This window comes from Euleptes europaea, chromosome 14, assembly GCF_029931775.1.
Source record: "Euleptes europaea isolate rEulEur1 chromosome 14, rEulEur1.hap1, whole genome shotgun sequence".
NCBI classification, from domain to species: domain Eukaryota; kingdom Metazoa; phylum Chordata; class Lepidosauria; order Squamata; family Sphaerodactylidae; genus Euleptes; species Euleptes europaea.
The window spans coordinates 51058468-51082832 of NC_079325.1; the positions used below are offsets into that span (position 1 = coordinate 51058468).

Consider the following 24365-nt stretch of genomic DNA (forward strand, 5'->3'; position numbering starts at 1 on the left):
AAGAAAGGAAAAGAAAAATGAAGTTAAGGAAGACTTTTGACAGCTGATCAGCAAACTTGGAACGCTTGTTCCGCACTCTCTGAACTGAATCCCCCTAACAAAGGCTTTTTCCTCGCCTAAATACCCATATGAAGCTGGGACATTATTGGCGCTACCTGGACTGTTAGCTTCCATTGCTTTATGTTAGACGTGGAGAGTCCATGCTGATCCAGAGAGCCCCCCCTCAGCTGGTGTCTGCCTTGCTCAAGACTCTTCCCCTCGCCCAGGAATTCGGCGCCTGGCCCCAGCTACCATGCTGCACCACACGGCTTTCCTGTTGCACTGCCTCCCGCTGATCATGGGACAGTATGACATCTGCAAATCCTGGGTGACCACAGACGATGGGCCCATGTGGGAGTTCTACGCCTGCCAACCTAAGGCGATACAGATGAAGGACTACATGACCGTGAAAGTGGACCCCTTGGAGATCACCTGTGGGAACCCCCCAGAGAGGTTTTGCACTCATGTAAGTAGATGTTATTTCTTTTCTAGAGGGGCAGTGGGGGATCTGGAGCAAACAGCTCAGTAGCAGACTGAATGCTGTCTGGATGAGACAAATCTACGAAAAGGCACTCAAAATGAGACTAATAAAATAGTGCGATGAGGCAAATAGAAGTCGAAGTGTTCATTTTGAGTTTTTATGGTCTTTCCCTCATGGCCACGTCTGAATGTCTGCGTTCTCTTCCTTGCCTCCCCATCCTGAGGGACCTTGAAAAGAGTAGTCAAGGGCAAATATAGTTGATAACATTGCCTGAATTTGGGAAAGGCATTGAGTGATAATGGAAGGTAAGATGAGGTAGATAAATGTTCCCATCTGCTCCGTAACATGGTCCTGGTTTGTTTTGGGTTTTATCTCATTAAACACAATCATAAGTGTTTTGTACATGCTTATTTAATGCACACAGCGCATTCTTGTCATTCTCTCTCTCCCCCCCCAAACACACACGTTCAGGTCAATGCAAATTGACTTTCCCAGCAGATTTTCAGGTGGTTAGCCAATCTTATAAATACTCCTGAGCGGTACAGATCAGAACTTGCTACATCCCTGAAAATCTCTACAAAGTACATTGAACTAGCGTGTGTTGGGTCATGAACTGAGTACCTTGATTTTGCAAAACCAATGTGCCAGTCCACTGCAGAGCCAGTTCAGATTAACTTCTGAATGTAGAATAAAGTTGTATGAATCAGGCCAAATGTGGTTGTTTAGTTCCAGGGCATGGCTTCAAGATACAGGATGCATTAACCTTGCAGAAGTGAGTTAGTGCCTGTGTAGGAGTCTGCCTGGCAACCCAATGTGCGCTGCTTTAAGTTCAGTGACAGAAAGGTGGGATGTAAATGGCAAATCAGTGTCATTTATTTCAGCATGGACCAAATTATATAGTAATGCAGTGTCTGTGGGGAAACTCCTGACGTTTCTTCCATTTCATCATACTGTGAGTGACGGAACACTTACAGAAGCAGAATCAATATGTATGCAATGTATATGCAAAAGTCATCTCCTTTCTTCGCTTTCCCCATCTGTGAAATGGGAAGGTCAATAATTATGGTGGAGCAGGTCGGTAAAGACATAACTAATAAACGACTGTTTCATAAAATATCTTTTGAGAAGCATTGTTAGCAGTGCATTAGATTAATACTGCAACCTTGCAAATCGGACCACAAAAGTCACCTGCCCAACTGATAAAGGTTAGAGTATATTAATTAAAGTCTAAAGTTGGTGACGGGGATAAAAATGTATTATGATATGGTGGCTTGGGCATAGAAATGTGGATATTCTTGTTTTTCCCTATATCCTTTTTCTGTATCCGTTTATATTAAAAAAAAAAAAGTTGCTAGCCCACAGAATTTATACTAGCCCTCTCATACCTGCGTGACTTATGTATGGCGTACTGGTGGCTTTAAAAAAGACAGTAATCTCTTCCAGTTTATGAAACGTTCCCTTCTTAGTCCGATAGAGCTACAGATCTCTCCAGGAAGCCCTCTGGGTGGTCATTCATTATAAGCTTGTCATTCAACATATCATGCTTTCTATACCATTGATGCATGTGCATTATCCTATAAGGCATTAGGTGTTGGGTGTCAAGAAGGGTGGGTCATTCATCCTTTGTCTCTCATTCTAATAACGATTACTTGGGGGTAAGCCACAACTGGACTTACTTCTGAGTAATCATGCATAAGATTGGTCTGTAACAGATGCAATGAATAAGGGAAGTTAACTCTGGGTTGGAAAATTCTTGGAGTTTTTTTGGGTGGAGCCTGGGGAGGGTGGGGTTTAGGGTGGTGAGGGACCTCAGTGGGGTATAATACTATAGAGTCCATCCTCTAAAGCTGCCATTTCTTCCAGGGGAACTGATCTCTGTTGTAAGATCAGTTGTAATCCTGGGCCCCGTCTGGAGGATGGCAACCCTACTAACCAGTGTGACAATCTATGGTGAAATTCTCTTGTGGAATTAATTTTCATGGGGCTGGCATAGGAGGGTCCCACCTCAGATTGAGTCCCATATTTATTAATTGCTGTGGGGGGGGGGAGAAACATCATTTGGATTTTCTGTTTCAGGCACCACAATGTCTAGGTCTGGCTTCGCTCCCATTCTCACAGGCGCTTTACAAGAATGAAATATATGGTACAGTCTTAGCCGAATGGTATGGGAGAGAGGGAGTGAACTCCCTTGCATGACTTAGGGCACAAAGATAATGATAGCCCCTAGATCAAAGGTGAAACTCACGAAAACCTGAAGGTTGTTCTTAGATCTCATTATCAGCATGGAGTTGTTGAATAATTGATAGAGAGCAGCATTAAGGGCAGGATTTTTCTTATTTTTTTTTTTAAAAGAGGATGTCTATTGCGGAAGAGCAGCACTGTGACTTGATTGCTGAGCATTAAGAACGAGTGTTTGAGGTGGATGATGCTTATTGGACACAATTGGGGAGGAGAGCAGGGTTTTATGTGGTCCAGGACTCACCATATTTCAGCTCTCGAGTCTGTTTTTAATGCTACAGTTGAGCTTTGGAACAAGAATAAAATAGGGAGCGTCTCTGAGTACTTGCAGAGTATAATTCTTTCATCCCATAATCCCCATACCTGGTGTCTTCCCTCATGCTTCTGGAATTTGTTGAGCTGGCACAAACGGGCCAGTCTTACTTTAGAAGTTAAGTACTTGACACGAACAGAGCAACTGATCTGGGAGTCTAGGTGAACCTCTACCAGGCCTTATTGAGGGGTAGAGCTAAGACTTGAAAAGGGGAGGGACTGTGGCTCAGTGGTAGAGCATCTGCTTGGCATGCAGCTGGTCCCAGGTTCAATCCCCAGCATCTCCAGTTAAAGGGACTAGGCAAGTAGGTGATGTGAAAGACCTTTGCCTGAGACCCTGGAGTGCCGCTGTTGGTCTGAGTAGACAGTACTGACTTTGATGGACCAATGGTCTGATTCAGTATAAGGCAACTTCATGTGTTCATGTGTTCACTAAAGAATGCAGCCGGGCATCCCATGGCTGAATATTCCTCCATACAAAAAAAATGTTGCTGATAGAAAACTAATGTCAGGGATAAGAGTTATAGTCTAGCCATCTCCCTGACATGCTTCTTTAATATATGCAGGGACCTGAGCAGTGGCTCAGTGGTAGAGCATTTGCTTGACATCCATAAGGCCCCAGGTTCAATCCCTGACATCTCCAGTTAAAGGGACTAGGCAAGTAGGTCATGTGAAAGACCTCTGCCTGAGACTCTGGAGAGCCGCTGCTGGTTTGAGTAGACAGTACTGACTTTGATGGACCAAGGGTTTGATTCAGTATAAGGCTGCTTCGTTCGTTCATGTGACATCCTCCAATGGGTTGTCACTCACCACATTTCTGCAAAGATAATAATTTGACTGTTAGATGGGGAAGGGGGTCCATCACCAGAAGCACCGAAGTCTCCTTTGCTTAGACCTGCAAACAAACTCGATTGAAAAGTTTTACAGGGGTTTGGGAACATTGCCTGATCTGCTCTGGCCTATTGCTGTCAGGAGGCTTCTTTAATTGTTCCCCTGCAGTTCCATCCTTTAGCCACAACTTTGTGGTGGGTCATTAGATGACAATCTTATGGTCTTTAGGAAGGCCTTGCCATAGCTTAGCTGGAGTACCAGGGTTTGAAATCCTGACATGGCTAGGAGTGGGCAGAGGAATCTGTGAGCCATGATACTGACAAGATTGTTCCTTCCCTGTTTCTTTAGCTTGATTCTGTTTTGGCTTAGGAGTAAGTTGGGGGTGCACGGAAGCAGTGCTACCCTACAGCACCAAGGGGAACATCTGCCCTGTTTTTGCAAAAATATGTCAACTCACAGTATGATTGAGTCATTAGGTTCAGGGGTGTGTGTGCTTAAAGTGCCATCCAGTTGCAGCCAACTTATGGCAACCCTGTAGAGTTTTCATGGCAAGAGACGTTCAGGGATGGTTTGCCATTACCTGCCTCTGCATAAGAACCCTGGACTTCCTTGGTGGTCTCTCATCCTGGTACCGACCACGGTTGACCTTGCTTAACTTCTGAGATCTGGCAAGATCGAGCTACCATGGGCCTTAAGTTCAGAGGTACTCGTTCAGATTTCAGACACAGGAACAAGATTGTCAGTACGATTTAAATGGTATGTTGAAGAATATATTCTTAGATATGTTCAAGATTAATTGTTTTTTAAAGGCAGTGTGTTGTAAGAACACTTGTTCTGGTTTCTTTTTAAACGTCCCAGGGGAGGGGCTGTAGCTCAGTGGTAGAGCATCTGCTTGGCATGCAGAAAGTCCCAGGTTCAGTCCCTGGCATCTCCAGTTAAAGGGACCAGGCAGGTAGGTGATGTGAAGGACTTCTACCTGAGAACCTGGAGAGCTGGTGGCCGGTCTAAGTAGACAATACTGACTTTGATGGACCAAGGGTCTGATTCAGTATAAGTCAGCTTCATGTGTTAGCCGTGTTAAACAGTGTTTGTCAAACAGTCATCTTGTACTAAGCAAAGGGATTTGTGCCTTTGGCATGCACATCTAGTAAACAAGGTATACTACAGCAATATATTTATTTGCTATATATATATTTATAGGTTTACTACAGCAATATAGTCTCTGTGTGTAAACAAGACTGGGGTTGACTATAGCAGTACTCCCTCACTTGCAATCTGGTGCAGAAGGTAGGGTCTTTCCCTATACAACCCCCTTGATGTTTTAAAAATTTGCCCTCTGAGGCAATGATAGACGATACTACACTGAAGATAAAAATGCATTGTGTTGAAACATGTTTTTTGAAGTGTTTGCTTTGATACAGTTGGCAGCGACTCCACTGCATATATCACCCACCTTCCCTTGCCTGAGACGCCAGGGAGCCGCTGTCAATCAAAAGGAGACAGCACACAACTTAGATGGTCCTGTGGTCTGGCGCAGCTCTACTTAGTAGAATTCGGGGGGATCCACTGAGGACTGAGCCAGCCACTCTCTGAGTGCCTCGTGGCCCATCAGGGTAAGCCCATCCATTTCTTGTTCAGATTGGAGTGCAGCGGAATATTTGAGTCAGAGAAGACACGAGTCATTTGGACGTTTTCGGAACAGATTTCTGGAATTCTTAATTGCTCGGAAGCGTTTGTGGTTGCCCTCGATGTAGGGCTGCCAACCTCCAGGGCCACTTGGCTGCTATTTATTATTTAGCAGTAGAAAATGTGCTGGTGTTCTGTTCCTAGATCTTCCAGCGTCTTGTCTTTCAGGATGATGTAGTGGTTAAGAGCAGTGGTTGGGAGTGGTGGACTCTGATCTGGAGAACCGGGTTTGATTCCCCACTCCTCCACATGAGCGGCGGAGGCTAATCTGGTGAACCTGATTTGTTCCTCCACTCCTCCACATGAAGCCAGCTGGGTGACCTTGGGCCAGTTGCAGCTCTCTTAGAGCTCTCTCAGCCCCACCTACCTCACAGGGTGTCTGTTGTGGGGAGGGGAAGGGAAGGTGCTTGTAAGCCGGTTTGATTCTTCCTTAAGTGGTACAGAAAGTCGGCATATAAAAACCAACTCTTCTTCCTAGATTTTCTAGCATCTTCTCTTTTTTTATCCTTAAACACATCAGATTCCAGTCTTCAAGGTGACCCTTGTGAGTTAATGAGTGTTCTCATTATTACTCTAAGAAAACCTTGCAGAACCAGAACCCCAAAATCCCTGTGCCGCTGGGTGGGATTTGCAACCTGGACTCAGAAGGAGGAGCTACTGCCAATGTCAAAGCAGTTGGGGAAAAATTCCACCGAGCCCCATCCCTTCTAGGGTCTGAAGCCAGTTCTCTTCACATCTGGCTGCTCTTTCCACTCCACAGCTCATTCTTGCCGCTTATTAATGTCGAGGGTTTTATTTTCACAGTTCTTGAACTTCTTCTTGTTCCTGTCAATGCCCTTCAGGCAGGGACACCTTAAAAATGAATTGTAAATTTCACAGAAGATGGGAGGGAGGGAGAGGCAGAGAAAGAAAACACACTGAATGCATCTGATAGAGAGGAATGCGCTAAGTAGATCTTTGCAACCAAAAGCCGTGAAACCATTAGAAGGGCTACAGATAAGATTCATACAGGTCCCAAACACAGCTAGTTCCTGGAGGTTGGCAACCCTAGAGTGGGCTCCTCTCACATGCAAAACCCACCTCTTTACAAAGCTTTTGGCTTAACCTGTCAGCTCTTGTCCCTGGACCAAACAAAACCTAAGTAGTAAGTACTTGTAACTATATCCCATTTAATGTTGCTTCAGGTGGCAAAACCAGGGGTCTTCAACATGCCCGAAGACATCTTTTTCTTCTCCCCCACTTTTTTTGGGGTGGTGGTGGTCTGTTTTGCACTTAATGTCCAGCCCTATGAAAGTTCTGAGGAACCCTAAGCTTGTTCACTGTTTTATAATTCTCTTGGTCCTAACCAAGGCATTACACAACTTTTTTGTGTGTGATTCCAACCACCTTTGCTACTTAACGCTTTGTGTATTTGGAAGGAGGCAGTGGAAGGCGGGCAGTGCTGTGGGGTTGTGTCCATGTGCTTGTGTGTATCTGCCTGTACACTGGGCTCATGGTTCACTTCTATCTCACAGACATTTAACTCATGGGGAATGGGAGCCGGGGGCAGGATGTTGAAGATCTGTGTCCACATATGTGCATACATTAGGGTTGCGAATTGCCAGGTAGTAGCAGGAGATGTCCTGCTAATTCAACTGATCTCCAGCCGATAGAGATCAGATCACCTGGAGAAAAATGGCCACTTTGGCAATTGAACTCTATGGCATTGAAGTCCCTCCCCAAACCCTGCCCTCTTCAGGCTCCGCCCCCAAAATCTCCCGCCGGTTGAGAAGAGGGACCTGGCAACCCTAAAAAGGCATATCCCTTAAAGCAAAATAGAAACAGTCATTTGTCAGAAAACGGGGACTGTCCTAGTTCGAGTGCACGAAGTCTGAAGTGGGAGAGTACAGAGCGCATCGTATTATGTGCTTTTTTTTGCACATAATACGATGGTATAGTGGTTAAGAGCGGTGGTATAGTGAGCCAGCGTGGTATTGTGGCTAAGAGCAGTGGACTCTAATCTGGTGAACCAGATTGGTTTCCCCACTCCTACACATGAAGCCAGCTGGGTGACCTTTGGCTGGTCACAGTTCTCTTAGAGCTCTCTCAGGCCCACCTAGCCCACAAGGTGTCTATTGTGGGGAGAGGAAGGGAAGGAGATTTTAAGCCAGTTTGATTCTCCTTAAAAGGTAGACAAAGTTGGCATATAAAAACCAACTCTTCTTCTTCTCTGTTCCTTATATCTTGTTTAGGATAGCCCTGATTTTGTCCCCACAATGAGGGTCAGAGCTTCAGTGAAGTTATTTGGGGTATTTCAGAGTTCTTCTCCGCTAGAAGTCTTGTGACACCTTGAAAGACTAACAGGCTTCAATACCAGCATAAACATTCGTGGACTAGAGCCTGCTTCGTCAGATGCACAAGACTCCCGTTTATTTTTTCTGCAGCTAGCCATGCAATCCTGAGTAGAGTTGCATCTACGTCCACTGAAATTGATGGTTTTAGAGGGGCATAATTCTGTTTAGGATTGCACTATAACACAGAGCATGTGGAATTATGAGGTCATCTCTGTTAGATTTTCCTTCACCAATTCATAAGTTCATAGGAATTGTCTACGTTTTTTCGTTTATTTGCTTTATTTATAATCTTCCTTTCTCACAGGGACTCGAGGCAGATTACCCAGTGTTGATCAATGTGATCAGTCAGATGAAATATCTGATAAGCAATGTAACAGGAGTGTGTGTGTGCTGTCAAATCACATCTGACTTAGGGCGGCCCCATAGGGTTTTCAAAGCAAGAGACTTTCAGAGGTGGTTTGCCATTGCCAGCCTCCATGTCATGACCCTGGTATTCCTTGAAGGTCGCCCATCCAGGTTCTAACTAGGACCGACCCTGCTTAGCGTCAGAGATCTGACAAGATCAGGCTAGCCTGGGGCAAATAGGACTAGGTCTACAGAAATCTGAAACAAAGCATAGACATGATATGCTAAGCAATGCAGAAAAGAGTATTACATAAGTAGGAAACGTTACAGTGAGTGTTTCATATCAGTATAACAGTCATGGCTTCTCTAACAGAATTTTGGGAAATGCCATTTGGCGGGGATGTATAAATTTCCTACTAGAGATTCCTACTTCCTGTCACTGCAAAACTAGAGTTATCAAAAACGGATATTGCAGAGTTGGAAAAAGTACAATAGCGGACAACCAAGTTCATGGCTAAGGAACTAGAGCAGTTTTTCTGTGAGGAAAGGATGAAGGTTCTAGGATTTTTCAGTTTAGGAAAAAAATGGCAAATAATGGGGTATGATAGAGGCTTATAATATTATGTATGGGGCAGAGGAAGTGGATAGACAGGACTTTTTCTCCCTCTCCCCAAAACAGAACATAGGGCACCTGATAAAGTTGATGGGCAATAGGTTCAGGAGGGACAAAGGAAAATAATACTTTACTCATTGAGTACCGTAATTGATTGGGTTGCCAGGTCCCTTTTCGTAACTGGGGAGAGGGTTTTGAGGCAGAGCCTGAAGTGGGCAGGATTTGGGGAGGGTCTTCACCACCATAGAGTCCAATTGCCAAAGCGGCCATTTTCTCCAGGGGAACTGATCTCTTATCAGCTGAAGATCAGTTGTAATGGCAGGAGATATCCAGCTAGTAGCTGGAGGTTGGCAACCCTAGTAATTAGTGGAATTCTCTGCCAGTTCACATAGTGATGGCCACCAGCATGGATGGCTTTAAAAGAGGGTTAGACAGATCAATGGAGCAGAGGTCCATCACTGGCTGCCAACCATGATGACTGAAAGAAACCTCCACATTCACAAACAGAAAGCCTCTGAATCTCAGTGCTAGAAGACAGCATCAGGGGAAGGCCTCGACCTCTATGCCATGTTAGTTGTCCCTCCAGGGCTATTGTTTTGGTTGCTTTGTGAAACAGGATGCTGGACTGGATGGACCACTGGTCTGATCCGGCAGAGTTATTCTTATGTTGGAATGACTTTTAAACTGCTATTAGCATATATTATAGAGGTGTTCATAGATAGTGGCTTCCTAGGTGGGGTTGCCACCTCCAGGTACTAGCTGGAGACCTCCTGCTATTACAACCAATCTCCAGCCAATAGACATCAGTTCACCTGGAGAAAATGGCTGCTTTGGCCATTGGACTCTATGGCACTGAAGTCCCTCCCCTCCCCAAAACCCGCCCTCCACAGGCTCTGCCCCAAAAATCTCTAGGTATATCCCAACCCGGAGCTGGCAACCCTATTCCTAGGCATGTGTCAAGATGGAAACTGAAAAAGGGTACTCTGGGAAAGAATGAACAGGCCCTAGCAAAGGTTTTATGAGCAAGGGCTCAGGAGTAGAGGTGAGAGCTCCTTTTCTCTTTTATCTCTCCTTTCACTGAGTAGGTAAAGCTTCTTAAGAGTCTATTGAACTGAAGAAGCTGTTCAAGAAGTATGTATCTTGAACAAATCAGCCAATACGAATGGGCACTGGGGAAGTCTTTTTTTCACGGAGTGCCAAAATTGATAATTGGTCAGAGCCGCCAGCTCTCCCATTGTGATTATTAAATATGAACATAAACCAATGTTTTACTGATTACCCATATTGAAACAAGTGGCGTTTCTGACTCTGGCTTCCACGGGAAGTGAATTATACTCACTATCTTGCTAATCAAAATTGGGCAGATGCATTTCAGATTGGGGTGTAAGATGCTGATGGAGTTGTCTTTAGGAGAACTGACAGAATGAATGCACTGGGGCCTCAAAGGGTGCAGAGTTTCGGAGCTACTGGGAAATGTAGCTAGAGAAGAAGAAAGGCATTATGAATATGGTTAATCAAGCGATGGGACAGGGGGGAAAGGAATTGTTTTGAATGAGCGGATTCTATCCATTGGTCATCGTTGTTTGAAGATGCAAGAGGAGATAGTGTTTTGGCCTCAATAGTAGGGGTTGGTACCTAATTGTCTCCCTTCCCACTGCCAATATGACTGCCATTTATTGCTACATTTGAAATTTGGGTCAATGGCTCCTTGCTGGCTGTCGGATCCTGATATTTATGAAATGTTTCCATCTCTGGCAGCAAAGGTTTTTCTCTCGTCCCCCCAAAGATTGTTCCTGGCCACCCTGGGATTTGAATCTGAGAATCTGAGTACAAAAGAATCTAAAAGGAAGTGCGGGTCTCGGTCTTAAATTAGAATTTGCTGTGTATATTGAGTTTCCCCCACACAAGCTTTAGTTAAAACAGTTCAATGATCTATTTTATACTGCCTGAAGCAGGTCTTGGTCTATCAGAGAATAGCATCTCTCTGAACAGTGAAACCTTCTCAGAATGTAGACAGCAAATACCGTTTGCTCCTCTCTGAAGACACTGAGGCAACAAAGTCATTTAAAACCCTATTAAATGTAATTTATTCTTCTTCCAAAATCCGGCTTTTAACGGGAGACTTTTTTGACAAGCAACTGAATAGAAGATCAGAGAATATTCTGTGACATTAAGGTCCCATTTCACCGATTGCTAGAAGCTTTGCCCAGGCATCCGCTTATATGTTTACTAGTTTTATCTGAAACCGCAACAGCTTAGAAACTTTTTAAATTAAAGTGAAAAGCTGCAGTTTTCAGAATATGAAATTGTGTATGCCAGTTAGTACAGTCAGCCCTTGAACAACACATTAGCAGACGTGTGTAACACACACGTCTACTCATAGTGAGTCAGTGGGACATAATATCTCTCTTCTGACTGAATCATGCATTCAGCTGCAAAAGCAAGCAGGGAAAAAAAGTGTTGTCCTTTGAGGCTGATGCTTTCCTAACATTCAGAATGGTCTGAGAGTCAAAACTGGTAACTTTAATCTCATAACTGACCCTTCCAAGATTATTCTGGATTCACTGGATTGTTTCCTTGAGGTTTCCCACTCGTCGACCCTAAAGGCAGTCTCTTTCACTTGGATGTCCCTCTTTCTAATGTAGCTGCTAAATTGTGAGGGAAAGTCAGCTTGTACATGCCTAGAAACACTGTCCTCTTCATTGGTATTGTCCATGTCCCAAGGCTGAACCAGGCTACCTCACATATATCCCTCAGGGTACGGTTGCCGACCTCCAGGAACTAGCTGGAGATCTCCTATTACAACTGATCTCCAGCCAATAGAGATCAGTTCCCCTGGAGAAAATGGCCGCTTTGGCAATTGGACTCTATTGCATTGAAGACCCTACCCCCAAACCCCGCCCTTTTCAGGCTCTGCCCCAAAAACCTCCCGCTAGTGGCAAAGAGGGACCTGGCAACCCTACCTCAGGGCTTTCCTGTCTCCAGGTCTCATGTTACTGTATTATCTGCCTACTGGTGGTACCTGGACCAGGGAATCTCTGTAGTCTGGATGGGCTGTGGTCTGGCATGCTCAGGCCAAGCTGTGGCCCTGGGGAGAGGAGACGTCCGCACCTACAAACTAGCTGTAGGAGTTTCCAAATCCTAGCTGTGCGCAAAATGCAAAATCCCATTGGTGCGAGTGCACAGTAGATGTCAGCTAAGGCTTCCTGGCTTTTGGCCTTTGCCCATCCCCCCCCCCAGCATCTACACCTCAATGGAGACCTGCCCGGCTAATCGTTATTGAGTTACCAGATCCCGCGGAACAATGCCTGGGAGCCCTGGCAATCACCTAGCTATTTCACACATTAGTTTCATGTATGGTTTTTCCTGTGAATAGTTACCGGCTGTTACCTTCTGTATTGTTTCCTTATACCTAAACCATCAAGGCAACTCTGCCTCAACTCGGCCCTTTTGTATTGTGTCCTGAAACTAATCAATCCTATTGTATGAATCCTTTAATTGTACTGGTGTTTCCCCATGTCTGCATTCTAGCCTTATGTCTCAACGGACCCACTGAACTCGCTGGCTTTCTTAAATAAAACTTTTAAACTCGCAATTATGTCTGGAGTAAAGTTCCTTATGAGAGAAACGCAACGAGGTGCTGGAGTCTCACAGTAGGCTAGAATCCCTCTTCTTTATTATTTTTGTACTAGTAAAGGATGTCCGGACGATCCACTAACCCATTCTTAATGGATGAAGACCTCTATCAGAAGTACTGGTATGGGGAGAACCGGGGAGAAGCAACTCCGGGACGGCACCCAGTCGAGTTCGCTAGTTTCCCCGAAACTCCGGAGTGGAGCTCCTTGCCTACCCAGACAGAGCTGCGAGACAGGATGGGGGGTGACCAACGGCCGGCGACGGCACCCGACCTCGGCAGTTTTCATCGAGGACCACTTACCGCCCTATACGGAGAGGAGAGGAGTGGAGCCGAGAATGGCTGACGACCGACCGGTGGGATGGCCCCTCGACCATCCACGCTCCGGGTAGCCCAGCCCTCGGTACCAGGGAAGAGGAAGCCCTGCTGCGTGGACAGAACCAGGCACTGACCCTGAAGAACCGGGATCTTCAGGCGCAACTGCGAGCTCTCCAGAGAGACATGGCAGCAGTGTTGGGAGCGCTGAGAGACCTCCAAATGCCCGTCAGCGCAAGATCACCACCACCCATCCCACCCAGGCGACCTGCAGCCCGGGACCTGAAGGTGTCTTTTGACGGGTGCTGCGCCCAGCTGCCCCACTTCGTACTCCTGCTGTCCAGCTTCATGAAGGATCAAGGAGAGACTTTCCCTTCAGAAAAAGCCCGGGTTCGGTACGTGATCAGCTTGCTGGAGAAGGAGCTGGTGGAATGGGTGGTGACGGCGACGGAGACCGAGCCCGGAATCCTGAAATCATTGGATGCATTTATGTCGGCTTTGCAACGCCGTTTTGAAGATCCTCACAGGGGGGAGAAGGCCAAGATTGCCTTGCGTAGGCTGAGGCAGGGGGCCCACACTGTCATGGAATATGCCCAGGAGTTCCAGTCCCTCTCCTGCAAAATCCGAGAGTGAAGCAAAGCCACCAAGGTTCAACACTTCCGCGAATGACTGCGTTGAGAAGTGTTGGACGGCTGTTTAACCCTGGGAGACCTGGAGACGATCGACGAGTGGATCAGACTGGCGGCCCAGGTGGAGACCCATAGACGCTCCAGTTCTCTAAAGATCGCTTGGCAAAAGAGTCCTCCCAAGCCACCACGGCTGAACCTCGGTGAGAGAGGAAGAGCCGTGGGGGATTCTCCGAGGAGAAAGCACACTGCTTTAAGGAGGGAGCCTGTTTAAAGTGCTGCAAGATGGGCCACTTCATAGCGAGTTGCCCCAACGGATCAACGGACTCGCCCGGGACCAGAACGCGCCAAGGATGTGGATCTACCCCTGCTCGGATCCCGGAGCAGAGGAGTACAGAGGGGATGACCCGCCGACGCGGGGCGACTGCCTTACACACAGACCCAGCGCCTACTTTGTGTGACCACAATCAGCGCTGTTTGTCCAGGGACTCGTCGCCGGCCAAAAATGAGGAGAGCCTTCTGTGAAAGTACCGGCACGGAAGGCTACCTCTAATGACTCCAATCCGGTCCTGGACAGGGTGAGTGACCAGGGAGACACCCTTTTACTGCCCGTTGTGTTACGGAACCCCCGGGGAGGGGAGCCGATTGCTGTTGTCGCAATCCTGGACTCTGGTTACTCCTGGACTTTGATAGCTCAGGAGGTAATAGACCGCCTGAAGGTCGGGACTAGAGAACTGGAACAACCCTTACATTTCCATCAAATGGATGGAAGTGAACTGCAGGGGGGTCCCATACATTTGCGCTCCCGCAAGGTGTGGTTGGGGGTGGTAGACCACTGGGAACAGATCCACTTTACGGTGGTGCCTAAGGTTTCTTATCCAGTAGTTCTGGGTAGCAACTGGTTGGCGGGGCACAACCCTAGCATCGACTGGAAATTGAGACGGGTGGTGTTTGGAGCTGCCCAATGCAAAAGACACTGCAGGGAGAGCTTACCCAGAGGGGAGGGGGGACGCCGCGACGGTTGAGGCGACAACGCTGCCCCCCGAGTATAGTGACTTTGTGGACGTATTCGAGGGGAAGGACTGTGATTTGCTGCCCCCTCACCACACAACGGACTGTGCTATCGAACTGACAAAGGACATTAAGCTGTCCAAAGCCCGGGTCTATCCTATTAGCCCACAGGAGAAGGTTGTCCTGCTGGAGTTCCTCGACAAGAACTTAGCCCAGGGATTCATACTGTCGTCCAAGGCTGCATTTTCGTCGCCCTGCTTCTTTGTGAATACCTCGGATCTCAGATTGTGTGTGGACTATAGGGGACTTAATGCTGGTACTGAAACTAACGCTTACCCTATCCCCCTCATCCCTGACCTTCTAAGTCAACTCCAGGAAGGCAGGGTGTTCTCTAAACTTGACCTGGCGGAAGCCTACTACCGGGTCCGGATAAAGGAGGGGGATGAGGTGAAGACGGCTTTTTCATGGTGTTATGGTTTGTTTGAGTTTATGGTCATGCCGTTCGGGTTGTCTGGAGCTCCATCGTGCTTCATACAATTAATTAATGAGATTTTACATGATCTACTGTTTAGGGGGGTGATCGTTTACTTAGACGATATCTTAATCTACTGGGAAGTCTTGCCCCACTTACGAGAGCACCATTTGTATGCTAAACTTTCGAAGTGTGCTTTCAACCAGAACCAACTGTCTTTTCTCGGGTATGTCGTATCCCCCGAAGGTTTGATCATGGACCCCGAGAAGGTTCGGGCGGTCCAAGAATGGGAAGCCCCCAGGACTCACAAGCAGGTCCAGCAGTTCTTGGGGTTCACTAATTTTTACCGCAATTTCATCCCGGACTTTGCCAAGGTTGCCCTGCCCATTAATGACCTGCTTAAGACGAAAGGCAAGGGGCAGGTGGCTACCGCTGCTCATTATCAAGTGCCTTGGGATGATCATTGCCAGGCGGCATTCAAGGTTCTGAAAGGGCGCTTTACCTCCGAACCCGTTCTCGCCCACCCTGACTGTTCGCGTCCATTCACCCTCCAGGTGGATGCCTCGGAAAAGGCCATGGGGGGCACGCTCCTTCAGGGGGATGCTCAAGGGGTGCTCCGATCCTGCACCTATTTTTCCAAGAAGTTCTCGGGCCCCGAACTTAACTGGCCCATTGGGGATAAAGAGGCCATGGCGATCAAGCATGCCCTCACGATCTGGCACCAGTTCCTGGAGGGGGCAGCTGAACCTTTTGAGGTCTGGACAGACCACGGGAATCTGGAGGCGATTTTGGGGCAGAGGAAACTGTCAGCCAAACAGCTCCGCTGGGTGGACCTCTTCGCCAAGTTCCGCTTTACAATCAAACATGTACCGGGGAGGGAAAATAGTCTGGCGGATGGGCTGTCCCGGATGCCGCAGTACGACTGCAAGGTTGAGTGGCTGATAGGATCCCTCTTTATTCTGGAGCACCTAGGCTTGGTCCTGGGAGGGGCAAGCGCAGGGGTGCTGACCAGAGCCCAAGCCCGGGTGGCGGCGACTCTGCCGGACCCGGTCCCCTCATAGGACGACGTGAACCTTGCCCCCAGATCCCTGGCAGTCCCGGGGAATCTTCCCGAAGCGGTACAAGGAAGGTGGGTTGGGGCTCTTCAAGAGGAGCGGGGGAATGAATCCCTCCCTTCCCAGGTGGGAGAGGACGAAGGACCCCTTAAAGATAAGACCTATGTTCCCCAGAAACTGCGGCGTGATGTGTTGGAATGGAGCCACAGCTCCAAGACGGGGGGCCATTTTGGGTTCGTAAAGACTTTGCACCTGGTGAGACGATGTTTCTGGTGGCCGGGGATGCGCCAGGACATTGATAAATTCATCAAATCTTGCCCGGTGTGTGCTACTAATAAACGCCTGATGGGGAAGTCCCCCAGATTGTTAAAGCCCCTAGAGACTCCGGGGGTGCCCTGGTGGGTGATCGGAATGGACTTCATTACCGACCTCCCGCTTAGTCAGGGGAAGCCGGTTCTTTGGGTAGTCACGAACCTCTTCTCTAAGCAAGTCCACTTCATACCATGCGAGGGGATTCCCTCAGTCCACAAGTTGGCTCGCCTATTTGTTCACCAGATCTTCCGTCCACATGGGTTTCCACAGAAGGTCGTGAGCGACAGGGGGTCAGTGTTCATGTCTAAATTTTGGAAAGCGTTCCTAGGATTGGTTGGAGTACAACAGCGTTTATCGTCGGCCTATCACCCGCAGACTGATGGTCAGATGAAAAGGGTGAACGTGGTGGTGGAATGCTACTTACTTTGTTTTGTGAATTACCACCAAGACAATTGGGTTGACCTACTACCGCTGGCTGAGTATGCGTACAACAATTCGGTATACTCAGCTACAGGTGTGAGTCCGTTCAAGGCAGTTTATGGAATTCGATCCCTTGGGTGCAGTTGATCCCCCGCCGGGGGGGGGGGAACCCACAGAAGTGGCTGCGTGGCCTAACACAGTAAGGAATACTTGGCCCCAGTTAGTGAAGCAGTTGGAACAGGCGAAGGAAAGGTACAAAGCGTAGGCGGATAAACACAGAATACCCCAATGGGACCTTAGGGTCGGGGAAAAGGTTTATCTCTCCACGAAAAATCTCAGGTCCTTACATCCGTGTAAGAAACTGTGTCAAAAGTATGTGGGACCGTTCCCAATCTCCCGGGTTATCAATGAGGTCACCGTAGAGTTGGCCCTTCCTAAAACCTTACAGGGGGTACACCCAGTGTTCCACGTGAGTTTGTTGAAACCCTTTGTGTCGGCCCCCGAGTGGCACCCCGAACTCGCTGCGGCAACCCCAATCATGGTTCAAGGGGAACAGCATTTCAAAATCTCCAAGGTCTTAGATTCCAGGGCATGGAGGGGCCAGCTGGAATACCTGGTACACTGGAAACACCTGAACTCTAGCCATGACGAATGGGTGTCCGCTGTACACGTGAATGCCCCCACCCTGATAGTTGAATTCCACCGTAATTACCCCACCAGACCGAGAGATCCGGGGGAGGGGTCTTTGGGGAGGCGAAATGTCAGCTAAGGCTTCCTGGCTTTCGGCCTCTGCCCATCCCCCCCCTCCCCGGCATCTACACCTCAATGGAGACCTGCCCGGCTAATCGTTACTGAGTTACCAGATCCCGCTGAACAATGCCTGGGAGCCCTGGCAATCACCTAGCTATTTCACACATTAGTTTCATGTATGGTTTTTCCTGTGAATAGTTACCGGCTGTTACCTTCTGTATTGTTTCCTTATACCTAAACCATCAAGGCAACTCTGCCCCAACTCGGCCCTTTTGTATTGTGTCCTGAAACTAATCAATCCTATTGTATGAATCCTTTAAATGTACTGGTGTTTCCCCATGTCTGCATTCTAGCCTTATGTCTCAACGGACCCACTGAACTCGCTGGCTTTCTTAAATAAAACTTTTAAACTCGCGATTATGTCTGGAGTAAAGTTCCTTATGAGAGAAACGCAACGAGGTGCTGGAGTCTCACAGTAGACCACTCAAAAGAACAGCAGCTGCAGGTAAGCAAGCTGTTTGTACTCTGACATGTTGCACCTTGAGATGGATTGTAATTATAAGCCCTTTTGGATGAACAGGGGGGTACAAATAAATTAAATAAGACCTGGTGCAAACTGGTGAGTTAATGGCAGCGGTGAGGTTTGATTAACTGAGAGCGTCCCATGTTATACCATCTCTCAAACGTGGCGATATGAATCCTGATTCCTAGCAAGATGACTTATTCTCTGCTCACCTGGGGAGGCAGAATGTGATGTGAATGTTTAAATCTGGCAACGCTCCCGGGGAGTTTTCTCAAAAGAGAGATTCCTCAGATCCTCAAGCCCTGCTCCGTAATCCCACATCTGTTGGAGCTGTCTCTGGTTAAGAACACAAAGTTCTCTGCACATGTTCAGGGGCACTGCCTTCAATGTTATGTTACATGATCTGGGCCTGAGCAAAGCCACTGAACAATTCTCCTCCCTTATATCCCTGTGCTGCAACTATGGTCCTCAGGCAGAGCCATCCGTTAGCCATCCCATCCCATCCCATCTGGCATCGACCAGGGCCTTCTCCATCGTGGCTCCAGCTTGGTGGAATGGGCTCCCTGAAGAGGTGAGAAGGGCTGGATATCCCTGGAGATCTTCAGGAGGTGCTGCAAGGCCTGCCAGTTTGCCAGGGCTGTTGAGGGTGCTTGAATCGTAGGGATCTTTTAAGATGGGGGAGGGGAGAGATTTGAGGATGGCTATTGTGTTGTTTTAGTTGGGGATATTTTAACTGTTAATGTAGACCACCTTGAAGCAAAAGGAAAGGCGGGATATAAATGTTGCAATAAATAAATAAATAAATAAAATTTAAGCCTTGCCTAGAGTTAGGGCTGCCAACCTCCAGGAAGCACCTGGAGATCTCCCGCTATTACAGTTGATCTCCAGATCAGCTCCCCTGGAGAAAATGGCTGCTTTGGAGGGTGGACTGTATGGCATTATACCCTACTGAGGTTCCTCCCTACCCCAAACCTCTCCCTCCCCAGGATCTGCCCCCCAAATATCCAGGTATTTCCCAACCTGGAGTTGGCAATCCTACTTAGAATAGAATCTTATTTGAACTAATCCATAATAGTTGTATATAGGTTCCCCCCCCCCCAAAAAAAAGCAGAAACAGAAGATGCCTAGCTCCCTAGTGAATAAAAGTTCCATTTCTGCAACGGAAAATATAACCTTATGGCCCTGTGCAGGCTGACCTATGCCTGTAAGGGACTTGTTGCGGTTGACGGTATTTATAATAAGCTGAACATTTCGGAAGTACAGAGTGTAATTGGCATGCTTAAAGTATGGAATAAACTCAATAGTATCTTGGCAACTCATTTGATGCCGGTGATACAGCATTCACCATAAGGCAGAATAAACAAAGACTCCAGAGACGATAAATTGTTACGGAACTAGGTAAATTTTTTAAATTGGAATTCTTGGAATATTTCTTTTACAGTTAAGTAATTGATAGGCGCCCGCACTGCAAAAGTTTTTACAATTGCAGTTGGTTTTTACCAATGCGAAGAGTACTTGTGTTTCAAGGCCACCTCTGCAGCTTGCTAACTCTGTAGCTCTGGGCAACGTTGTTAACCTTTCCGTCTCAGTTTTCCAAATGGCAATACAAATCTGCAGTAAATGTATAGCTTCCTGCCTCCCTGCTGCATATTTATCTACTGTGAACTGAACAGCAGCTGCACGAACCTTACTGAAGCACGTTGTGTTTAGTGAGACTGGCGAAGGCAAAAATGATATTAGTGAAGGAATTGGATAACTTTTTGAGAACAGAAATTTGAAAAAAAGCTTTAACTTTTGTGACCAGCATTAAGGAAAAAAGAGATAGCCAGCATGGTGTAGTGGTTAAGAGCGGTGGTTTGGAGCAGTGGAGTCTGATTTGGAGAACCGGGTTTGATTCCCCATTTTAAATTTCTGGCAGGGTATAAGCTTTCATGAGCCACAAGCTCATACCCTGCCAGAAATCTGGTTAATCTTTAAGGTGGTACTGGACTCATGCTCTTTCCTGTTGCAGGCTTTCAGGTGGCATCGATGCGTCCTCAGGCTAGAGGTGAAGAATAGCTGTGCCTCAACAAAAGCTGGTTCTGTTGCTTTGTTCACATGGATTGCTCCTAATGTAGTATTTTTCTGACCCATGACTAAAATTTGACAAAAACCTTCCCTGGATGTTTACCAGATGGCAAGATGAATTGGAGACGTGGTCTGGAAAGCTAATTGCAAAACAATTGTGGTCTCTTAGATTGTGAGGTGGTGGGGCTCCTTCCTCCTCCTCTTTGCTTCCATGGATTTTAGTGCCCATAACAACTTTAGCCATTGTCTTCCATCTCCTGTGTTGTGTGATCTTCCAGTTTGCCACTTTTTACCCTATAACATCCAGGACAGCTTTTATATTGAGCTTAGCCAAAACTACTCTAAACAGCCTAAAGCTACAATTTCATGAACATTTTGACTGCACTGAAAAACACTCTACCCTTCTTCTTCTTCTTTTTTGCAATCCCTGTGAAAATATTTTTTCGTTAATTCACATTGTCCTCCTGCTGTCTCTTTCATTTGGCTTTCTTTTCCCTCAGTGATGTCATCTGACACAGCCAAATGTGATTGGGTACATAGTGTTGTGAAGTCATCATGTTCACTATGTGGTCCATGATCAGGAGAGCCCACCTTGTGGACTGATCTAGGAACCACTGCCCTCATTCTCAGTTGCCAACATTTGACTCAATGACATCACACAACAGTCAAATCTGATTGGTTGCCTCATGCTGTGACACGATAGTGTTCATTGCACTCTCCCCAGTTGGATGGCTTGCCTGTGTGAGTAATCTGACGAAAAGAATGAATCAGTAAATAGAATTGGGGGGGAATCTCCAAAGCACCAACAAGTTGGAAGTGAATAGGATTTGAAAAACCACACAACTCTTACTTCCCCCACTCCCCATTTTCCATCTGAAAATTGAAATGGGAATGTGTTTGGCATAGCCCAGTGTAGCTTTGTTCTTTGTTGTGATCTGGGACTTCAAGGGAAAATCGCAACCCAAGATTGCTGAACTTGAGTTCATTCCTAAATTCAGAAAGTGGACCTCCCAGTGCTGGAGAGGGACAAATATATATTTTTTAATCTCACCACAGATGCTATTTTTCTTTTTCTCCCCCCTCCAACCAAGTCACAGCTGTCTTATGGCAACCCCATAGGGTTTTCAAGGCAAGAGGGGCTCAGAGGGGTTCTTCCATTGCTTGTCTTCGTGTCACACCCCTGGTATTCCTTGGAGGTCTCCTATCCAAATACTTGCCAGGGTGGAGGCTGAGAGTTTGTGACTGGCCCAAGTTCACCCAGCAAGTTTCCATGCCGGAGTGGGGATTCCAACCTGGTTTGCCCAGATCCTAGTCTGACACCTTAACCACTACACCATACTCCCAAGCATTTCCTCTCTCCTCTGATCAAGCTAATTGCAATATGCATGGTACCTTTGCATCCTTTACAAGCATTCTTTATAACACCCCTCCAACCTTCTGCCTGGGATAAAAAGATGTAGATCTCCATTCCTACTCACGTCTGAGAAAGGGAGCTTTGACTCTCAAAAGCTTATACCCTGAAACTCTTGTTGGTCTCTAAGGTACTACTTGACTCAAATGTAACTGTTCTACTGCAGACCAATAAGGCTCTGAAACTTTCTTTGTACTGTGTATGATATTTTCAAGTGGTGGCTATGAATGGGCTGAATACCAAAGCCAGTGCCGACATTGCATAGATTAAGAAAACACCAAAACTGACTTCAGGGTTCTGTGCAAACAAACAAGGCAGAAAGGAAGGCAGAAAGAAGAAGAATTGGTTTTTATATGCCGACTTTCTCTACCACTTAAGAAAGAATCAAACAGGTTTACAATCACCTTCCTCTCCCCACAACAGACACTCTGTGAGGTAGGTGGGGCTGAGAGAGTCCACCACTCTTAACCACTACATCACACTGGCTCTCTGATAGATATATTCTATATCTATATATTCAGGGGAATGGAACAGCTCTAAAGAGGTAGAATCACATTTTTAATGTTTTCCTGCTTCAGTCCCATGCCAGTAAAAAAAATTAGCACAGCAGAGACAGGCCTGAGCTGGAACTCCCCTGCCCCCCAGTATTACAGTTCTCTCCTTGCAGGGAGAGTTTTGTGTAAACATTCAAAATGTACTATGAAGTGGTGAGTCCAGTCTCCAGCAACGGGACTCTACCACGTCATTTTGCTGCATGTACAGATTTTTGCAGCTATAGCCCAGGGGATGTTCTCTATGATGCTTCTGCAAACTCAGCCTGTTTTCTGCCCTGCAAGGCCCTCTTTACATTAAGGGGAGGGAGGGAGTGTAGGAAGGGGCGAGTGGGAAACGGGAGCATTCCAGCTTTCTCAGAAGCACGTTGTGCCAACAAGTATTTGACGGCAAGCAAGAAACTGGTATGTTGATGGATTGGACCGGCATACCGGTAATGCAGGATGAACGTGGAAAGAAATGTATTGAGAGAAGTTGTTTTAAAAGGAGTGCAAAGCATCAACTGGCTATGAAGATTCGCCCTTCTCCCCCTGCCAGTCCCCCATGCACGACCAGGGTGATCGATCTGCTAAGTTACTGCTGTCTGTGCATGACTGGTTTTGGGATCCAGGTCAGCTCAGAAATTCATTAGCCGGAGAGCCCCTGTGGACTCACCTGTATTGGTCTAAACCTGTCCCTCCCCCTCCTTTGGTGGTGGCTCAAAGCGATGCAGTTTGGTGGTTTGCAACCCTCAAGCAGCTGAGAGGGGAGATTCCAGCAAATTTGGTTTCTCTCAGCTATCTTATTGGCAGCCAAGGTTACTATGCTGGAGCTAGGGAGCCCAGTTTCAGCCTGGATTTGCTGGGCAGATGTGTTCAAATCACTGTCTCAGCCTCAGTTTCCCATTGGTAATGTGACAATAAGAATGATCAGTTTTACCAGGATATAGATGTGCTGTAGGCAAGGAAAGGGTTTCCAACTCTGGGTTGGGAAATTCTGGGAGGTTTTGGGGGTGCAGCTTTGGGAGGGGCAGGTTTGGGGAGGGACCTCAGAGAGGTATAATGCCATAGAGTCCACCTACAGAGGCAGCCGTTTCCTCCAGGTGAACTGATCTCTGTTGTCTGGAGACCAGTTCTGATTCTGGGGGGTCTCTAACCACCACCTGGAGGTCGGCAGCTAGGATTGCCAGGTCCCTCTTCGCCACCTAGAGGCTGGCAATCCTAGCAGGTGCCAAGACACCTGCCAATACTTTTCCTGGCACCAGCCAAGTGTTTTTAGAAAGTGGGCAGGACCAGGTAGGTTTTTGTTTTCAGGAAACATTTTTAAACAATATGCTCATTGTAAAGGAGAGTGGCCAGTCAGGTTTCTTAACTCATGGGTCCCAATCCATTGTTAAAGCCTGTGAAAGTAAGTGTCACGCTTTCAGTTTTATTAATTTGTGCATGCTTGTTTTTTGTTTGTTTTAAAAACAAAAGGGGGTCACCATAACAAGTAAATATAGACTTGTGGGTCACCACACCAAAAAGGATAGGAGCTAGAAGAAGAAGAGTTGGTTTTTATATGCCAACTTTCTCTACCTTTTAAGGAGAATCAATCCGGCTTACAATCTCCTTCCCTTCCTCTCTCCACAATAGACACCTTGTGAGGTAGGTGAGGCTAAGAGAGCTCTAAGAGAGCTGTGTCTAGCCCAAGGTCACCCAGCTGGCTTCATGTGTCGAGGTGGGGAAACCAACCTGGTTCACCAGATGAGAGTCTGCCGCTCATGTAGAGAAGAGGGGAATCAAACCCAGTTCTCCACATAAGAGTCCACAGCTCTTAACCACTACACCATTCTGGCTCTACACCACTACTAATTGAGCATCCCTTCTCTCAATGTGGTCTGTAGTGATGAAGAAGTCTAATATTAAGGTCTAATCTATCCCCATATTCCAGTATCTGCTTTTTCCCAGAATGCTTTGTGTGAACCAAAGTATATTCACGAACGCCTCTAAGATTCTAGTCTTATAAGGATTGTTACTGGAAAGAATGTGAATATCCATTTATGGGAAATGTGCTTAGCAGCACTGGCCAGAACTTTGGGAGAAAGTCAAGAGTTATGTAGTAAATGGAATGTTTTTTATCCGCTCCTATAAAAGGCGGATAAACAGGAGTAGGAGATGAGGGAATTGGTTTCAGACCCACTTGGGATCTAGTCCTTCATCTCCCCAACCTATAGGAGTGTGTTATATGTGCGCTTTGAATGTTATCTGTAATATCTTTCCTGAAAATGCATTGCTTCTTTATTAAAGCTATTATGCTTAGTCTTCAGACTTCTCTGATTCCGTTCTTAAATCATGTTCGGCTTGGAGACACCCACAGTG

The 24365-nt window shown here is 46.9% G+C and overlaps 1 protein-coding gene across 1 annotated transcript in view; it reads left to right on the forward strand.

The window, feature by feature from the left end:
- Nucleotides 1–271: 271 nt before the first annotated feature.
- NTNG2 (netrin G2) overlaps nt 272–24365 on the forward strand; it is a 122661-nt gene continuing 98567 nt past the window's right edge. The window contains exon 1 of the mRNA XM_056860388.1: nt 272–505. Coding sequence (XP_056716366.1) covers nt 293–505 — 213 coding nt within the window. The 5' untranslated portion in view covers nt 272–292. The remainder of the gene's footprint in view (nt 506–24365) is intronic.